At 66.8% G+C, this 15,996-nt stretch overlaps 2 protein-coding genes across 6 annotated transcripts in view; one reads left to right on the top strand and one right to left on the bottom strand.

The window, feature by feature from the left end:
- The first annotated feature begins 614 nt into the window (after positions 1 to 614).
- On the top strand, positions 615 to 6,037 carry PRR33 (proline rich 33). Its single transcript, XM_059067985.2, has 2 exons — positions 615 to 682; positions 4,640 to 6,037. The coding sequence occupies exon 2, from the start codon at positions 4,649 to 4,651 to the stop codon at positions 6,002 to 6,004; it is 1,356 nt and encodes a 451-aa protein (XP_058923968.1). The 5' UTR covers positions 615 to 682; positions 4,640 to 4,648; the 3' UTR covers positions 6,005 to 6,037.
- The window catches only part of LSP1 (lymphocyte specific protein 1), a 35,439-nt gene continuing 22,515 nt past the window's right edge, over positions 3,073 to 15,996 (bottom strand). For all 5 annotated transcript variants that reach the window (XM_059067986.2, XM_059067987.2, XM_067037852.1 and 2 more), the window contains exons 2-11: positions 13,220 to 13,342; positions 12,039 to 12,206; positions 10,119 to 10,314; positions 9,683 to 9,772; positions 9,392 to 9,435; positions 9,141 to 9,222; positions 8,255 to 8,389; positions 7,843 to 7,920; positions 7,583 to 7,685; positions 3,073 to 3,507 (exon numbers count right to left, since the gene is read on the bottom strand). In XM_059067986.2, coding sequence (XP_058923969.1) covers positions 7,596 to 7,685; positions 7,843 to 7,920; positions 8,255 to 8,389; positions 9,141 to 9,222; positions 9,392 to 9,435; positions 9,683 to 9,772; positions 10,119 to 10,314; positions 12,039 to 12,206; positions 13,220 to 13,342 — 1,006 coding nt within the window. In that variant the 3' untranslated portion in view covers positions 3,073 to 3,507; positions 7,583 to 7,595. The remainder of the gene's footprint in view (positions 3,508 to 7,582; positions 7,686 to 7,842; positions 7,921 to 8,254; positions 8,390 to 9,140; positions 9,223 to 9,391; positions 9,436 to 9,682; positions 9,773 to 10,118; positions 10,315 to 12,038; positions 12,207 to 13,219; positions 13,343 to 15,996) is intronic.

A 15,996-nucleotide genomic window follows, 5' to 3' on the forward strand; every position in this document is an offset into this window, starting at 1 on the left:
GGCCGTTCCCGCCTCCCTTGTCGGAACTCTGAATCCCCCCTCCCGTCCAGGTCCTCGGATGGGAGAGTGTTTGACGGGCCACACGCGTGCCCGACCCTCGGATAACTCTGACCCACTTTCTGTCCAGTGGGGGTCAGCTGTAGAGCCGCTTCCGAGAAAGGCCCTGAGCGACTGCTGGGGCCGCCCCGGCCCAGCTCCTCCTCACGGTGGGAGCTGACAGCGCTTCTCAGGCTGGGTCCTCTCACTCCACCTAGAGTCTCACACCACCCCCCGCCCTGCAGTCGCAGGTGCGTCCCTGGGGAAAGCACAGCTGGGAGCGCCGAGTCTGAGAAGCCCCGTGTGCACCAGCCCCACTGACTGTGGGTGTCTTGCTCCTGGGAACTGCCGGCCACACCTCGCACAGGCCTGGGGTGTCCTTGGGGGCTGCACACACAGGTGGGCACTCCATGGCCCTGCAGTGGCCCCGCTCGGCCAGCAGAGGAAGGTGGCTGCCCGCTCAGTAGCCTCAGGCTCTGGCAGGTACTCTCCCGCGAGCGAGCGGGCGCTGAGGCCAGAGGGATGGGGCAGGTTTTATTTTGGGTATCGGCAACCTCCTCCTCGGGGTGCCAGGCCCGTGGCGCAGCAGGACAGCATCAAGCAGGCACTGCTGGACGGGCTGCCGGCCGCCGAGGGCCTGCGACAGGTAATCCACACCCTGGTCCACCTGGCCAGGCCGGGCTGGGGTGGGAGGAGAGGGGGGCAGGGCAGGGCAGTGCAGGGCTGCCCCTGGGGGCTGGAGGGGGGCTGGAGACCTGGGCTGGAGGCACGGGATGGGGTGGCCCAGCCCAGGGTGGGTGGGGCACGGATCTGAACCCCAGGAAGAATTTGAGGGCTGCTGGGGCAGGGCCTCCACCCGGGGACAATAGGAGTAGGGGTGGGCTTCTCAAGTCTGCCAAGCTGAGCTGAGCCAGCCAGCAGTGAGGAGGCCGTGGGCGCCCAGTCCCCCCAAAGATTTGGCTCTAGGTTTCTGCAGGGGTGACCCTCAGGGTGGTGGGGAAGGGCAGGGGTCCCTCAATCTTGGTCCTGGGCCGCAGTGTGCACGGTTGAGGGTGGCGAGGCCCAGGGACCTTGAACCTCGCCTGCTAGCCCTGAGCTGACCTGGGTGCCCACGCCAGTGCCAGCCAAGCAGCCCAGCCCACGGGCTCGGGCTCTGCCAGGCCCCAGATAGAAGCTGCTGACACAGCACTTCGGGGATGAGCCTTTCCCAGCCTGAGCAGCTGCCACCCCACACGCCCTGGGGGCTTCTGCGGGATCTGTAATAGGTTTGCTCTGTGCGGGGCTGGCTTTCAGTGCCTCGAGCAGGGCAGCAGGAGGGTGCCTGGTGGAGCCTCTCAGGCCGTCAGAACGGAGGGCAGAGGGCCAGCACCCAGGCAATGGCTCCTCTGAGCCTCTCCACCTCTGTGGTGGGCAGGCCCTGACCCCCAGGTTCTGCAAGGCAGGGGCTGGTTGTCACCACCGCAGAGGAGACAGACCCTGGGTCCCCGTCCCCGGGGCTGGGCCGAGCGCCAAGGAGCCCGAGAGGGGCTGGGCTGCATCAGGGCTGAGTGGCTGGCTGCTTTCCTGGCACTGCCCACCCTACCTGCCACTCGCCCCTCAGTGCTGTCCACTCTGGTCCCCTCTGGCCGTCCAGGGGGCCATGTGGCTGCCTCTGCCTGCTGCCCTCGGCTAACGTCCCACCCAGCCAGGTGGACAGAGCACAGCCCCGATGCACCCTCAGAAGTGGGCCACGGGCAACAAAGGTGTGACATAGCTGATTTCTAACACCTCCGAGCCGCCCATGTTCACGCTCCCCTTGGGAGGCAGCAAGGTTTTGACCACAAAGACTTTGGAAAACAGGTTCTGAGCAGACCCAGGCCTCGAATGCCAAAGGTCTAGGGGCCCTGCTCTTCGAAGGGGCTCCCCTGACTCCGAGGGCAGCAGGGTCTCATGTTAGACCTGTGCACAGGCCGGCGGTGGGGGGTGGGCTCTGGAGGACAGCCCTACCCCGTCCCCGCCTCCACACGCTGCACCTCCATTTCACAGGTACAGCCTCACCGTCACTGTCTGTTTCCCTCCCTCCCTCCTTCCCTCCTGCCTTCCCCCCTTCCATCGCCCATCCATCCACCCCCCCATGTGTCCACCCGCCCACCAGCCGTCCACCCACCATTCCGTGAAGCGGGCATTGATCTGACTGCCTCTCCATCTCTTCTCCTGTCTACTCTCTGCACAACTACTTTTCTGCCCATTGACCTCTCATCCCTTCTTCAGACCCACCCATCCACCTGTTCTTTATCTATCCACCCATCACCCAAGGATTCAACACCTCTCTCCTCTCTTTCTATTTAGACACCCATCCACCCTTCCATCCACCCATCCATCCTTCCATCCACCCATCCATCCATCCACCCATCTACCCACCCGTCCACCCACCCATCCATCCATCCATCCACCCATCCATCCTTCCATCCATCCATCCACCCATCCATCCATCCATCTATCCATCTATCGATCCATCCATCCATCCCTCCATCCATCTACCCACCCACCCACCCATCCATCCATCGATCCCTCCATCCAGTCATCCATCCATCTTTCCATCCATCCATCCAATCACCTACCCATCCATCCATCCCTCCATCCCTGCATCCATCCATCATCCATCATCCACTCACCCATCCATCCACCAAATCTTCACTGAGACCTCCTGGGTGCTGGGAAGGGATGACCCCAAGGTGGGTCTTGTGCTCAAAAGGTGCACAGTCTAGGGGCACAGACCAGAAGTGCACAGTGTTTCAGGGGCTGTAGAGTTTATAAGGGGCCAGTCAAGGGGCAAGTACCACAGTGGAAGAGGATGACTGAGCCCCCACCCATCACATTCACCCTGACTACCCTCAGAGACCCCAGAGCCTAACACACAGAAGGTCACTGGACAGGACAGTGTCCAAATCTGAAGGCCAGAGGCCTGGGCCCTGCCACTGTGCAGGACGGATGGCCTTTCCAACGGGCCCTGCTCCCTGCCCCTCCCCCATCAGTGAGCCCCAGAGAGCCAGCACATGGAGACACCGGAGGGAGTTTACTGCACAAAGTGGAGGGCTGCAAGCGGGGTGGGTGGGGGGCCCAGTGCCGTTGCGAGTGTTGGTGGCTCTTGACACGGAGGCCCCGGCACGTGGCCTCTCTCTGCACCGGCTGCGCCTTCCCTGGGAGCTTGCGGCTTGTCTGGAGGTGGTCCTTTGGCCAACCAACAGCCAGAGTTCCTTTTCTCCCAGAACTGTGAGGGGCAGAGCTGGGGGTCAGAGGAAGAGGTCGGAGGGTCCAGGAGCGAGAGGTGGCGGATGTCGGGGGTGCATGCGGGCCAGGCAGACCATAAGAAGCAGCTTCTTCGGCAGGGCCAGTGGGGGGCGGGGGGGTGTTCGTCTGGCCGGCCTCTCCCCTGTGCACGTGGGTCAGGAGCCAGGAGGTGCCGCCGGCGGTGCTGCAGTCTTGGGAAAGCTGAAACACAGGCCAGGGGAGCATCAGGCTGCAGTCTGAGGAGGGGCCGTGGCTCTGCCTGTCCAGGCCTGCAGCCTCTCTCTGGGGGCCCCTGGCCTGCCCATCCCACCCTGCTCCCCCGGGCCCAGGAGCAGCCTCCCTGCGGCAGCCCCCGAAACCCTGCTTCCACCTCCGGCCCGGAAGCCTGGTGCCCTGGGCCCTGCTCGGGATTCAGGGTGGAGGGGCGCTGCCTATTGCCTGTTGGCCAGCTGGCCTGACAGCACACCCCTGGCTAAACCTGGGGTCCCGGCCCCCCTCACAGAGGTGGGCAGCAGCCCAGAGCGAGCCCCGGCAGACCCCTCGGGCCCCTCCCCGAGCAGACGACGCGCTCCTGCCTGCCGGAGCCGGCCTCATGGCAGCGGCCCCCAGGCCTCCCTCCTCCTCCCCCAGGCCTCCCTCCTCCCCCAGGCCGGCGGCCCTGGCTCGGCCCAGCCGCCATTTGTCAACGTCCTCGGGAGCACGTGGTGCCCAGAAACCAGGGCGGGCGGCTTGGCCGGGACCACCCCTCCGGGACGTCTGCGGGAACATCCCATTTAGCGTAGCTCAGCGAAAACTGCTCACCTCCCAGCCCGTCTACCTCTGATGATGCAGCCGCAGCTTCCCCGAGCCTCTGGCCGCCACCTCTCCCCTGGCTCGCAGCGCACGCGCCTGTGGTCAGGCCGGCGACAGCAAGGCGGCCCTCACGCCCGCGGGCGGGCACGCTTCCTGCCCTCGCAGGCGGCCGGCCCAGCACGTGCCTCCAGCTTGGCGCCCGCCCGCGGGTCCCCCGGCCCCTGCTGTGCACACAGGCGGCACCCAGAGCCAGGCCCCAGCCCTCCTCCGTCACCCACGGGGCACCTCGGGCCTCCGTGGGCTCGCTTCTAAACGTGGGTGACGGCGGGGCCGCCCCACAGCGTCACCCGATGCAAGCGCTCATGCCCAGAGCGTGCCTGGCAGGGCCCATGCGCTCAGGGAGCCGAGCTTCTGACGGTCAGGCTGCAGGCCCTCTGGGCCTGGGTCCCGCCGCGGGACTAGGGGCTGTGGGCCCTCCCATAGGGAGGCGGCCTGCGGGGAGGAGGGCTGGGCTCACGGCTGTCCCTCCCGCACGCCCTAGGGTGCAGCAATGCTCACCTCGGCTGCCTCCACGGCCCCTGAGATGGCTGGCCGGTGCCCCCCGGGGCGCCCGGGACCCCCGCCACCACTGCTGCCCAAGCCCGGGAAAGACAACCTGCGTCTGCAGAAGCTCCTGAGGAAGGCAGCCCAGAAGAGGATGAGCAGGCACGGGGCGCCGGCCCCGCCCGGGGCTTTCCGCACCTCCTTATCCCCCGTGAGCGAGGCCAGCCACGACCAGGAGACCCCGGCCCCACGCCCCGCGGAGGCGCCACGGGCAGTGGCCATCCTGCCCTGCTCCCCCCACCCCCGCGTAATCCACCACGTGGCGTCCCCCCTGCAGAGGTCCACATTCTCCTTCAGCCTCACCCAGCGCAGGAGCCTGGCTTTGCGCTTCACGCCCACGGGGCCCCGGCTCACAGCCCCGGTCCCAGAACCCGCCCAGTCCCCCTGCGGCTTTGCCCAGGTCGCAGGCCCCACAGTGAGGGGCACCCACATCAGCCAGGTGCACTTCCGGCGGGCCCCGTCCCAGCAGGCCGGGACCCCAGAGCCCTCCCCGATGGCCCCGGATGGCGGGCCTGGCGGCCAGGACCAGGACACGGCCCTCCGCCCTCCCGGGGCTCAGCCCCCGCTGCCTGTGGCCCACGTCCACTCGCTGCCCGCCAGGGCCCAGACCGCCAGCCCTCAGCACGATGAGCCCTCTGTGCCCAGGCAGGCCCCCGGCTTCCAGGCCTCGGTGCCCAGAGAGGCCAGCAGCCGGCCGGGGGTGTCCATTGCCCCTACCTACCACTCCCCAGGACCCTCGCCGTACAGGCCGGCCTCTGTGGCCCCCAAAGCTGGGCACCGGGAGGAGCCCCCCCCGGCCGGCCCTGCCGCGGAGGCTGAGCAGGTCTCCAGCCCCCGCGAGGCCTCATCCCCTGCCCCACCGTCAGGCCCCCACCCGTGCCCTGTCCCCAGAGTCACACTCAAGCCCCAGCTCGGCGGCTGGACGCGCCTCAAGAAGCAGCTGCTAGAAGAGGCCCCCTTCTCGGGGCCAGAGCTGAGCCCGGGGCATGCGGAGTGGGGAGCGACAGCCCCTACTGTCCCGGCGCCCCGGCCAGCCCCCGCCTCCCGGGCCTCCAGGATGTGGGACGCAGTGCTGTACCGCATGTCAGTGGCCGAGCCCCGCGGCGGCCAGGTGGGGCCCCGGGATGGGGTGCACACCCTGCCCGGCCTCAGCCGCCTGCCCTTCCTTTGCTGGCCTCGCTTCAACGCCCGGAAGCTGCAGGAGGTGGCCGCCCGGCCCCCTCCCGTGTGCCACCCCATCCTGGTCCTGAGCCCCCAACCCAAGAACTTCGATTGTTCGGCAGCTGGCTGGAGGCTCCAGTGAATGGCTGGGGGGACCCCAGGACCGTGGGGTGGACAGAAGGGGGGCTGAGGGTCCAGCTGGAAAACCGCAGCCACTGAAGAGGGGAGCGCGGAGGGACCGGGGGTCAGGAGGGGAGGTGGCACGCGGCCGGGAGCAGCTGGGATCAAGGAGGTGGTGGGTTTGGATGGTGTGGAGAGGCAGGGAGGGGTCTGCATTGGGGTAGAGTGTGGGGACTTCGGGGGTGGACTTTTGGGGAGACAGATCGTAGAGGAGTCTGCTCTGAGGCTGAGGCTGTATGCGTGACCCTGCAGGGCAGGGCCAGCCCGAGTGTCCCCACGGGGCTTGGGGCAGGGCGTGCAGAAGGTGGTCACCAGAGAGACCTGGGAGGGCCTGCCTGGGTCCAGGGAAGCTGCAGGCGGGGATCAGGGCCCAGCTGAGCCCCGGATGCTCTGGATGACGAGCCCTGGTGCTTTGACAGGACGTGCAGGATTCTGGGGCCCCCGCCCTTCTGCCGAGAAAGGTTGGGGGGTAAGTTCTGCTGCCATGCAGAGGGGGAGTGGTCAGGATGGCTCAGTCGCGGGCACCGTGGGCTCCGTTAGCTGCATCGGCGGCTTGACAGCCGTGCCTCCCAAGGACGGAGGCCTTACAGGGGCGGGCAGCCAGGTCCAGGACCAGGTAGGAGCTGGCCCCACACCCCTACCCCTTCTCTGCCACCTCTGCTTCCCCCGCCTGGATGCAGAGCTTGAGGGGGACTCGCTGATGGGAGACAAAGGGGTGGGGTCTCAGCCTAGATGCTGGATGAGGAGGGAGGTCGGAAGTCAGCCTGGCCAAGTGGGTGAGGGGGGGCCGTGGCCTGGAGGGGACAGCGACGGGGACCCCAGGCCTCATGCAGCTCTGGGGACCCCCAGTCTGCACTCAGCTGGGGTCTGACTCGGGACAAGCGCTGGGGCTCAGACAGGGCAGCCGTGATGCGAGAGGGACACGGAGGTGCTGGGGGGAAGCTCCAGCCACAGCCCCGGGAGCAGGACCCGGAAGGGGAGGAAGCCGTCAGGAGGGGGACACGAGGGATGCTGTAAACGGATCCTGGGAGCCAGGCCGCTAATAAATGTGTGTGTAACCATGGCAGCTGGTCACCCTTCTGACTTCACCAGGTGACGGGGTGGGTGGTGGAAATGGGAACGGCTCCCCACTGGGGCAGGAGGCAAGGACAAGGCTCTGGCTCCTTTGAAACCCTCAGCCCACTGCCGGGTGGGGCCCCGGGCTCCCGGGGCTCCATGTCATTCCCCTCCTGCCATGCGCGCCCCGTGCTGGCCGGGACGGGCTCACCTGCCCAAGGAGCCCAGTTGGGACACCACGGCCTCCTCCCAGCAGGGAGTCTGAGCTTCCCTGTGGGGAACAGGGGCAGGGCAGGAGGCAGGGAAGGGTGGGGGTGGGAGGGGGCACAGGTCTGTGGGCTGGAGACCAGCAGAGGCAGGCCCTGGGCAGCTCTGAGGCCGGGCATTCAGCCCTCACGCATCACCTTGCAGTCCCTGCCACCCACACCAGAGCGGCACACGTCACCCATGACACATCACGCTCTGGCCGCTGCCCCCGACTCACCAAGAAGGATGGCCTAGGGCGCTGAGCCCTCGTCCACGAGCACTTTCTCGTACTTCCCGTGTCCAGTGGCCACAAACTTGTACCTCTTTGCAGACAGGGTGCTCTGTCGGGCAAGGAGAAGGAGGTGGAGAGCAAAGGTGAGGGACGCAGAGGGAGATGGCGCTGCCTCTTGGAAGCCCCCCCAGGTGCGCTGAGGGCACCTCCTCTCCCCTCTCCGCCACTGGACCCGCCCTCCCGCATCAATCACATTCCGACTCTACCTTAAGCGTCGGGGAAGCCTTGGGGCCTCCTTTCTGCTCCCAGAGGCTCTTCTTGCTCATGTCTCCAGCTACAATATCCTGGGGGCAGAAGGCGGCCACGTCACAGGGGCAGAGCCCTGACTTGGGGGCTTGGAGCCCCGGTCACTTCTCCTGCCTGGCCTCGCAGGGCCAGGGCCCCGGGGCCCACACACCTGCCCCCTGGGGTGACAGCCCAGGGGAAGAGGCCGGCAAGGGAAGGTGACACCGTCGATCTTCACCTGGCCCAGCAGCCTTCCCGCCCAGCCCTCCACAGGGGCCAGCCTGGCGACCCCATCCCCCATGCACCACTGTGTCCTCTGCCCCTGCTTCAGCCTGGACAGTCTCACACTGGCCTTCCAGAGGGGCCCTAGCCGTGCCCCAAATGGGAGCCTACCTTGCAGGAGGGGGACTTGGCAGAGGACTGAGCCTGCACCTCTCCCATCTCCCAGCGGCTCTTGGTGCTCGCCACGGCCATGCTGGGCAGCTCGATGGATGGCTGGCGGGCTAGCTTTGAGGTCCGGCCAGAGGTCTGCAGAGGAGACAGAGCCCAGCACCACTTTACTGGACAGCCACATGGAACACATCAGAGAGGCCTGTGTGAGCCGCTTCGGCGCACAGAGGACGTCCTCTGTATGGTTGCATTCCCCCAGGACTGCTTTTCCAACGCAGGGCTGGAAGAAGGCACTCCGGGAAAACGTGCCTTCCTCCCCTCTGTGTACTTGTGAAACACCCCCCTTGTTCTGCAGAGCACAGGTGATGGGTGAGACACGAGACAAATGTGGGGCTGTCCTCGTGCTGTTCCTGGCACAGGGTTGGAGGAGCAGGGGTTGAATGGAAGGGTGTTGGTTGGATGGAATGATGGTTGGATGGAGGGGAGTTAATTGGATGAAAGTGCCTTGGTTGGAGGGAGTGGTGTTGGTTGTGTAGAGGAACGTTGGTCAAACAAAAAGCATCGGTTGGATGAAAGGACACTGACTGAATGGAAAGACATTGATAGGATGGAGCGGTGTTGGTTGGATGGAGGGATGTGGGTTGGATGGAAAGGTGTTGGTTGGATGGAGGGGTGTAGATTGGATGGAAGAGTGTTAGTTGAATAAAAGGGTGTTAGTTAGTTGGATGGGGGGAGCTTGTAGGATCAATGGAGGGACCTTGGTTGGATGGAGTGGGTTGGTTGGATAAAGGGATGTTGGTTGGATGGAAGAGTGTAGGTGAAAGGACAGTAGTTGGTTGGATGGAGACATTGGTTGGATGGAGCAGAAGTGGAGGGGACCTGTACACACCTCGATGGCCTGGGTGTACTGCTCTAGCCGCTCATCAATCGTGGAGATGGGCAGGGCTGGCTGGGACTTCTTCACACTGTTACTGCAGGAGCGGAGAAGGGTCATGGCCCCGGCCCCCTCACTCAGCTTCTATGCCCACCCTGAGCTCCTACCAGAGCTTTCTCGGGCTCCCAGATCTCCACCTATTGGGTCCCCTCTTCAACCCTCCCTTGGAGAACCCCGCATCCTGCCTGGGAAGCCACCAGACATACCTCTTCTGAATGGAGCGGTGCAGGGACTCAGTTCTGTCACTGAGCTGTGGAAGGCGGGCGGAGATTGAGCCTCCGAAGCCAGAGCAAGGTCCCCAGCCCACCCCTCCCCGCTGCTCCCACCCACCAGTCCCACTCCCAGTTTATGCATTTCACGAGGCTCTGTTGAGAGCCAGCCTGGCAGAGAAGGAGCAGGCTGTGCTCCTGTCCTGGAGCTGCCCTGTGGCTGCCTCTCTGGGACTGTCATTGGTCATGAGTCCGGGACAGAGGACTAGGCTTTGGGGCTTAACCTACTTTGGTGCTGGGGCTCAGGGGAGGCGAGCCCGGTTCCATCCCCTCCAAGACCAAGGGGCTGGGTGTCCTGCGCTGCTGGCATCTCTGGTGCTGGGGACAGAACGTCTGAGGTTACGGGCTCTGAATGATCGCCCCCTTTGCACCCCTCCTGCCCCACCCGGGACTGGCTGAAGGAAACACTTTCCCCTCTCTGGGCCTCAGGTCCTTTCCCACCCTGCCATTCTCTGGTTTTGGAATTCTCCACAGCAGGAGCTGGTGAGTCCGGGAAAGCGTTGTTCCATCAGGCAGAGTCACCAACCCCACCACCCTCTGAGACTGCAAGGGTGCCGGCTCCCTCTGGGCCCGTCCCACGAGGCCCTCAGGGCGTGCAGGTAGCAGAGGCAGGAGAAGCCCGGGGGCCGGGGTGGGCCCGGACCCTTTGGGGAGCCACCAGCACCTGTTCATTGGCCTCCTTGGTCTCTGCCAGCCCTGGGCTGCCCTGGACGGGTCCCTCGGGGCCTTTGGGCTCTGTGTCCTCTGTTCCCGGCCCCTCCTGGGGCTCTGAGTCGGGGCTCAGATGCAGCTCCTCCAGACAGACCCCGGCTGGGGTCAGTTCGTCGCCACCCTGGCTCCCAAAGGTGTGCTGGCGGGGCCTGTGGCGGGGAGGGGGAGGCAATCCAATAGATTGAAGGTCGTTTGATCACTTCGAGTCCCTTCCCGTTTCCAAGCCTCAGTTTCCCCCCCTGTAAGATGGGCAGTCAGACCAGTTAAGCGCCCAGGAATCTCGAGACCCCAGCCTCTTTGGGGAAATGAGCCCAAGGACCTCAGAGCCTGCCCTCTGTCCCCGGGGCCATGTGACCAGCACCCACTGCCCCTTCCCTGCACACTGAGGCTAGTCCCAGGCTCCAGGCCCTCAGGACCAGCCCCGGCCCGTGTCTGGCTTCTCGGTGTACACCCTGCTGGCTGGCCTCCTGGGGCTGGGGCTGCCTGGGCCCCCTGCTCCTGGCCTGCTCCGTGTTGGGGCAAAGTGGGCCTGGGCGGCAGGTGGGAGCTAGGTGGGGTCTGAGGCTTGTTTGGGGGCTGGTCAACTGAGGGACAAGGCAAGGGCTGGGCTCACAGCGAGGACCGCAGCCCCGAGGAGCAGGGCTGACCAGGCTGGCTGTGGGGGGCGGCGGGGGGGGCCAGCCGCTGGCAGCCTGTGCGACTCTGCACTGGAGCGGGACAGAACCTGGAGAAGAAGATGGGAAATTCTCGCATTTTCCATGATTTCAGGCCCCTTGGTGTTCGTGCCAGCCAAGACCCAGACCACCACCCAAGGTGGGCCGGGGTCCGAGCCAGCGGCAGGCTCACAGAGGGCCCATTCAGCTGGGCTACAGGAGGCCAGGCAGGTGCGGGGGGCAGGGAGGCCTGGCGAGAGCAGGAGGGTCCACAGAAGAGCTATAGTGCCCCCTGCTGTTGGGCGGCCAGTTGGGGACAAAGGGAACGGGCTGCAGCCATCCCAGCGCCAGCGTCAGTGGACAGGCCACCCTCCTGCCCCCGCCCCCCGACCCCAGCTCAGAAATGCAGAGTGTGCTCTGACCCCCAGAGACAGATGAGGGAAACTGAGGCCTGGAGGGCGGCCGTGGGCAGAGGGCCACGCCAGGAGCAGGGCCCGGCCAGGCAGCTGGCTCTGGCCATGGATGGGAAGGGGTGGTGGAGGGACGGCAGGGGTCTTAGCGAGAGCTCGGGGCTGCTTCAGGGGCCTTGGAGGGGACGGGAGGTGGCCCACAGGGGCTCCGGCGACCCTCGAGGCCACAGGGCGCCGAGCCTGGAGCTCCCGAGCAGAGCCGGGCCCCTGAGCCCGGCCTGTGGGGTGCTGAGAGCAGCTCAGACCCCCGGGGTGGGGGCGCGTGAGGCTCCGGAGCAGACCCCAGCCCAGGGCCCCTCCCCCTGCCTGCCCTGGTTCAGAGCGTCTGCACATCTGGAAAGCTTGTCCCCCAGGCCGACTGGCGGCCGCACATCTGGAAATACCTGCTCCCCTCCGTGGGAATGGAGCTCGCTGCCCCGGGGGAGGAAGGGGCGGCGGCGGGGGCGCAGGGCCTCCCTGACGTCAGCGGGCTGCAGATGTGCTGATGGAGCCACAGCCCGGCCGGCCGCAGCTGGTCTGGATGGGGCCCGGGGGCCCTGGGGAGCCCGGGGGCCAGATTCCTGCTGTCCCACCCGCAGCACAGCACCCCCGCCGCCGCCCTCCCGTCTCGTTCTCTTCCTCCTTGTCCCCCTACGGCCATGGGGACATTTTGGGGGGCTGCTGGGGGGAAGGGACCAGAAGCAGTTGCTCGGACACAGGTTGGGGGGCGTGCACAGAGCCCCCCACCTCCACGCTCTGACCCCCGCTTGCCTGTCTTCCTCCTGCCCCAGCTCCGGACTCTCGCCCCGAGGGGGGGTCCCTCCGCCCGGGGTCTCCGCAGCCCCCCAGCGCTGCAGCCGCCGCTCTGGCTTCTGGGACCAGTCGCCGAAACCCTCATCCTCGTCCAGTTCAGGGCCCTCCGGGGGCTTCGGGCTGAGGCTGAAAGAGCAGGCACGTTCTCAGGGCTGGGCCAGATGCGGGGTGGGGGGCCGACACCCCCGTCCACACCACCTCCCTCTCTCAGACCCTGGGCTCTGAGTGCGGGAGAGCCCATCTATCCCAGGGGCAGCACCCCACGGCTGGGCCGAGGATCCCCTTGTCAGAGAATCCCTGAGGGCAGGATTGTGTCTCCCCCACAGACTGGGGCTACCTCAGGCCAAGATTGGCCCACACGCTATGAAGCCAGGGCTCCCCAAGAACAGGGCTGTGTCTCCCCGCTCAGCCTGGGGCTCCCCAAACGCTGGGCTGTGTCTCTCCCTGCTACATACGGTCCCCGCCCGTGGGTGCCGAGTTTCCCCGTGCTCTCCCGGCTGAGCCTTGCACCCTGTCCCCGATGGCAGGCCTGTGGCCCGGTGGTCCCTGCCTGCCCCCAGCCCCTGCCTGCTAGGCCAGGGAGCTGGCCCGCGGGGCCTTGACCGCTACAGCACCCCCTCCACCCAGAGCTGCTGACTCGGAGAAAATGGAACAAAACAGGGCCGGGAGGAGGGGAGCATTATTGGAAAAACAGCCCAGCCCAGCTACAGCGGCCTCCTGGGCCCCGGGAGGGAACAAGCCGGCCCTCGGCCCGCCAAGTTGGATGTGGCCTCAGTGAGTCACAGACAGCAAGGACTAGGGCAAGGGGCTCGGGGCCCAGGGCCCCACAGCTGCACTCAGACTCAGTCCAAGCGAGGGGGACCGTGCAGGGTGACCAGGGCCTGAGTCAGGACCCCGGGAGGCTGGCCGGTAGGGGGTGGCTCCACACGTCTCCGGCCAGGTGTCCAGCAGACTCCGCTGGCACTTGGGGCTGCAACGACCCTCACCCTAAGGCCACCCCCAGCCCCCCGCCCGGGTCCCAGGGCTGGACCCCGTCCCCCTCGTCTCAGCTGCTCTGGGGCCTCCAGGCCAGGGCCTGACCCCCAGAGGACCCCCCTGCCCACGGGAGAAGGGAAAGCGAGCTGGCAGTGTCGGCTTACAGCTTCTCCTCTTCCGGCCGCTCCAGGGACTGGCCTCCTTCAGCCTCATCCTGGGCCCGAAGCTGCTGGCACTGCCCCTGGGCGGCATCCTCCTCGTCTTCCACGCTCCACTGAGTGGCGATCCTGAGGGACACGGAGAAATAGTCAACACCGGGGCCTGTACCCCACTTCCCCCATCCCAGCAGGCCCCAGCATGGCCTCTCTAGGCCTCAGTTTCCCCATCTTTAAAGCAGAGACCTTGAGAGGTGGTCGGGAAGGTGTCCTCGGGTTAGGGGAGGCCCCGGGGCTCTGTTGGTCTCTGGACGCCCACGTGCCTCCTGGTGACGTGGGGGCCCCAGCGTCAGACAGATCTGGGGAAACCCCAAGGATGGGATGAGACCCTTCGCCCTCTTCCAGCAGGCTGGATCCCTGGACCCTGGGGGAGCCAGGACACTGGCCAGTGTAGCTTTGGCCCCCGGCAGGGCCCAGAGGGCACGGGAAGAGCCTGCTGAGGTGCAGAGAGCTGGCCATGGCTGCCGGACAGCTGGGGTCACTCGTTCGTTCCACCCGAGTCAAGTGACTGCAGCCTCGGCCACTTGGGCGCTGGTGGCCTGGGCTGAGGTCAGGCCAGAGGTGGCCCAGCTAGGCAGCCGCGCCCCTAACGCGACCATCCCAGCAGGGGCGATCCTTCCCGCCCCACAGGGGCACAGCGCTTTGGGAGACAGCGGTCCTGCTAGAGGACCCGAAAAGGGCCTGCCCTCAGCCGGGACCTGACCTCTCAGCTCACCCAACACCAGCCCCGGCCCTGCCCCCGGCCCCCGTGCGGAGTCTCTCTGGGCTGTACCGTCAATGGGGAAACTGAGGCCCACGCAGAGCCGGGTGCGGGGTGCCCCACTCCCACACTTCCCGGGGTTCCTCCCTAGGGTCTACACAGGGTCGGCCTGAGACCGGGGGTCCGGGGCCAGGCCAACGGCAGATCTCGGGCTGTTGGCATCCGGTGGGCACCGCGGGCCTTGGCCAGCTGGCACGGCCTGCCTGCCCCAGCTCCCCCAGAGCCCGGGAGAGGGGTCCTGGGTCTCCGCTCTACAGCGTTCACTGTCCCGAGCCGGGGTCTCAGCCCCTTCCTGCCGTGTCCCCCGCCTGACCCCGCAGCCGCTCCTCCAGGGCCCCCGTCCCCTGGCCAGGGCGGGCCGGCTCTGTGGTCTCGGCAGCCGTGCCAGCACATGATCTAATCTCTCCTAGGTCTCCTCAGAGCCTCCCAGACAAAAGCCAGGCCCCTCCGTAGCCCCAGCTCGAGGCCCGCTCCCCCCGCGGCAGCCACACGGGACCCCAGCCACGCAAACCGAGCTGCCTGCCCAGCCCTCGGCACCCCCAGTCCACCCCCCGCCCCGTGTCGCTCCTCAGAAGCGACTTTGGCTCCCACCCCCTCCCCACCCGGGCCCCAGGGAGCCACTTAATCCCCCACACCTGGCTCCCATCAGCCTCCCGCTCCAGGCCCTCGGCTGGGGGCTGGGGGCCACATCCCGTCTGGGGAGGAAGTGCCTGGGGTGATCTCGGGGATGTTGGGGGCCTAGGGCCCAGGGCTCCTCCCCACCATGGGCGCCAGCGCCCCTCCAGCTGGACAGTGGAGGGAGGAAGGTGTCCACAGCCCTCTCCTGGGGCAGCCTGGGGGCGCCCGGGGGGTTCCTCCAAGGGGTGAGACCGGCACTGCCTCCCTCTCACTGCCATGTCCAAGCGGCACACGCCCACGGGTGTGTTGGGCGTTTGGGACTTTTTGGCCAATGTGTGGTGCTGGGGGCGTGTGCACGGGCCCCCGGTGGCATGTGCGGGTGGGGCCAGGTGGGGCCTCTCTCCGGACCCCTCCCCCAAGCCCGGGGACCCTTCATGGGCACGGCTGAGTGCACAGGCCACATGGTCTGGTCAGCCCACAGGTAGGGGATGTGTCCTGGCCAGCAAAGCCCCACGCAGGCCTGCACTCAAGCACGCAATGCACAGCGGGCCTCCCTGGCACACACGCACGCACACACACACACACACAAACACGCACACGCACATGTGGCAGGAACGCACACGTGTACGTACACACTTTCTCCTGAGCCCAGCACTCAGGCCCACGTGGGCACACACCCCCACACTCCACGCGTGGGTCCCGACGCCTCCTACCAGGCACACGCGTGCACACACGTGTGCACACGGACGTCCACGTGCTGACAGACTAGGGCAAGGGAACAAGGTGAGGGCAAGGTGGCAGGCCCAGGCCCCCAGGCCCCTCCAGGGGGCCCCGGCACACTGTTTGGTGTTTTCCTGCCGTCGTCCTGACAACGCGCCTGGCCAGAGGCCAAGGCATGTTTTCTGAGAACATTACTCCTGAGGAGCTGGCCCCTCCACGGGTCACCCCTGCTCCCCGCCATCTCCGTGTGACCTCCGAGCCCTCAGCAGCAGGGAGCTCGGGGGGGGCAGAGCGGGGCAGCAGGGTAGGGGTCTCCAGGGGTCTCGCCAAAGGCCCACTCTGGGAGAGGCTGCGATGGCCCCCAGCCCCTGACCCAGAGGCCCAAGGACGGAGCCGGCTCAGCCCCTTTCCTCCGGGCCTCCTCCCTTCCCGCCCGCCTGCCCCAGGATGTGAGTAATGCGGCCCCTCCTGGCCCCTCCCATGACCTCACCCCCTCGCTGTTCCACAGCTGGGTTTCGTTCTGGGAACTGAGAGGGGGGCGGCTCTCCTGGGGTGGGGTGGGGGCCTCTGGCCTGGGAAAGGCGCCCCCGGCCGGCGGCCCAGACCCCTTGGCACGCTCGGCGGAGCT

This window comes from Kogia breviceps, chromosome 7 (assembly GCF_026419965.1).
Source record: "Kogia breviceps isolate mKogBre1 chromosome 7, mKogBre1 haplotype 1, whole genome shotgun sequence".
NCBI classification, from domain to species: domain Eukaryota; kingdom Metazoa; phylum Chordata; class Mammalia; order Artiodactyla; family Physeteridae; genus Kogia; species Kogia breviceps.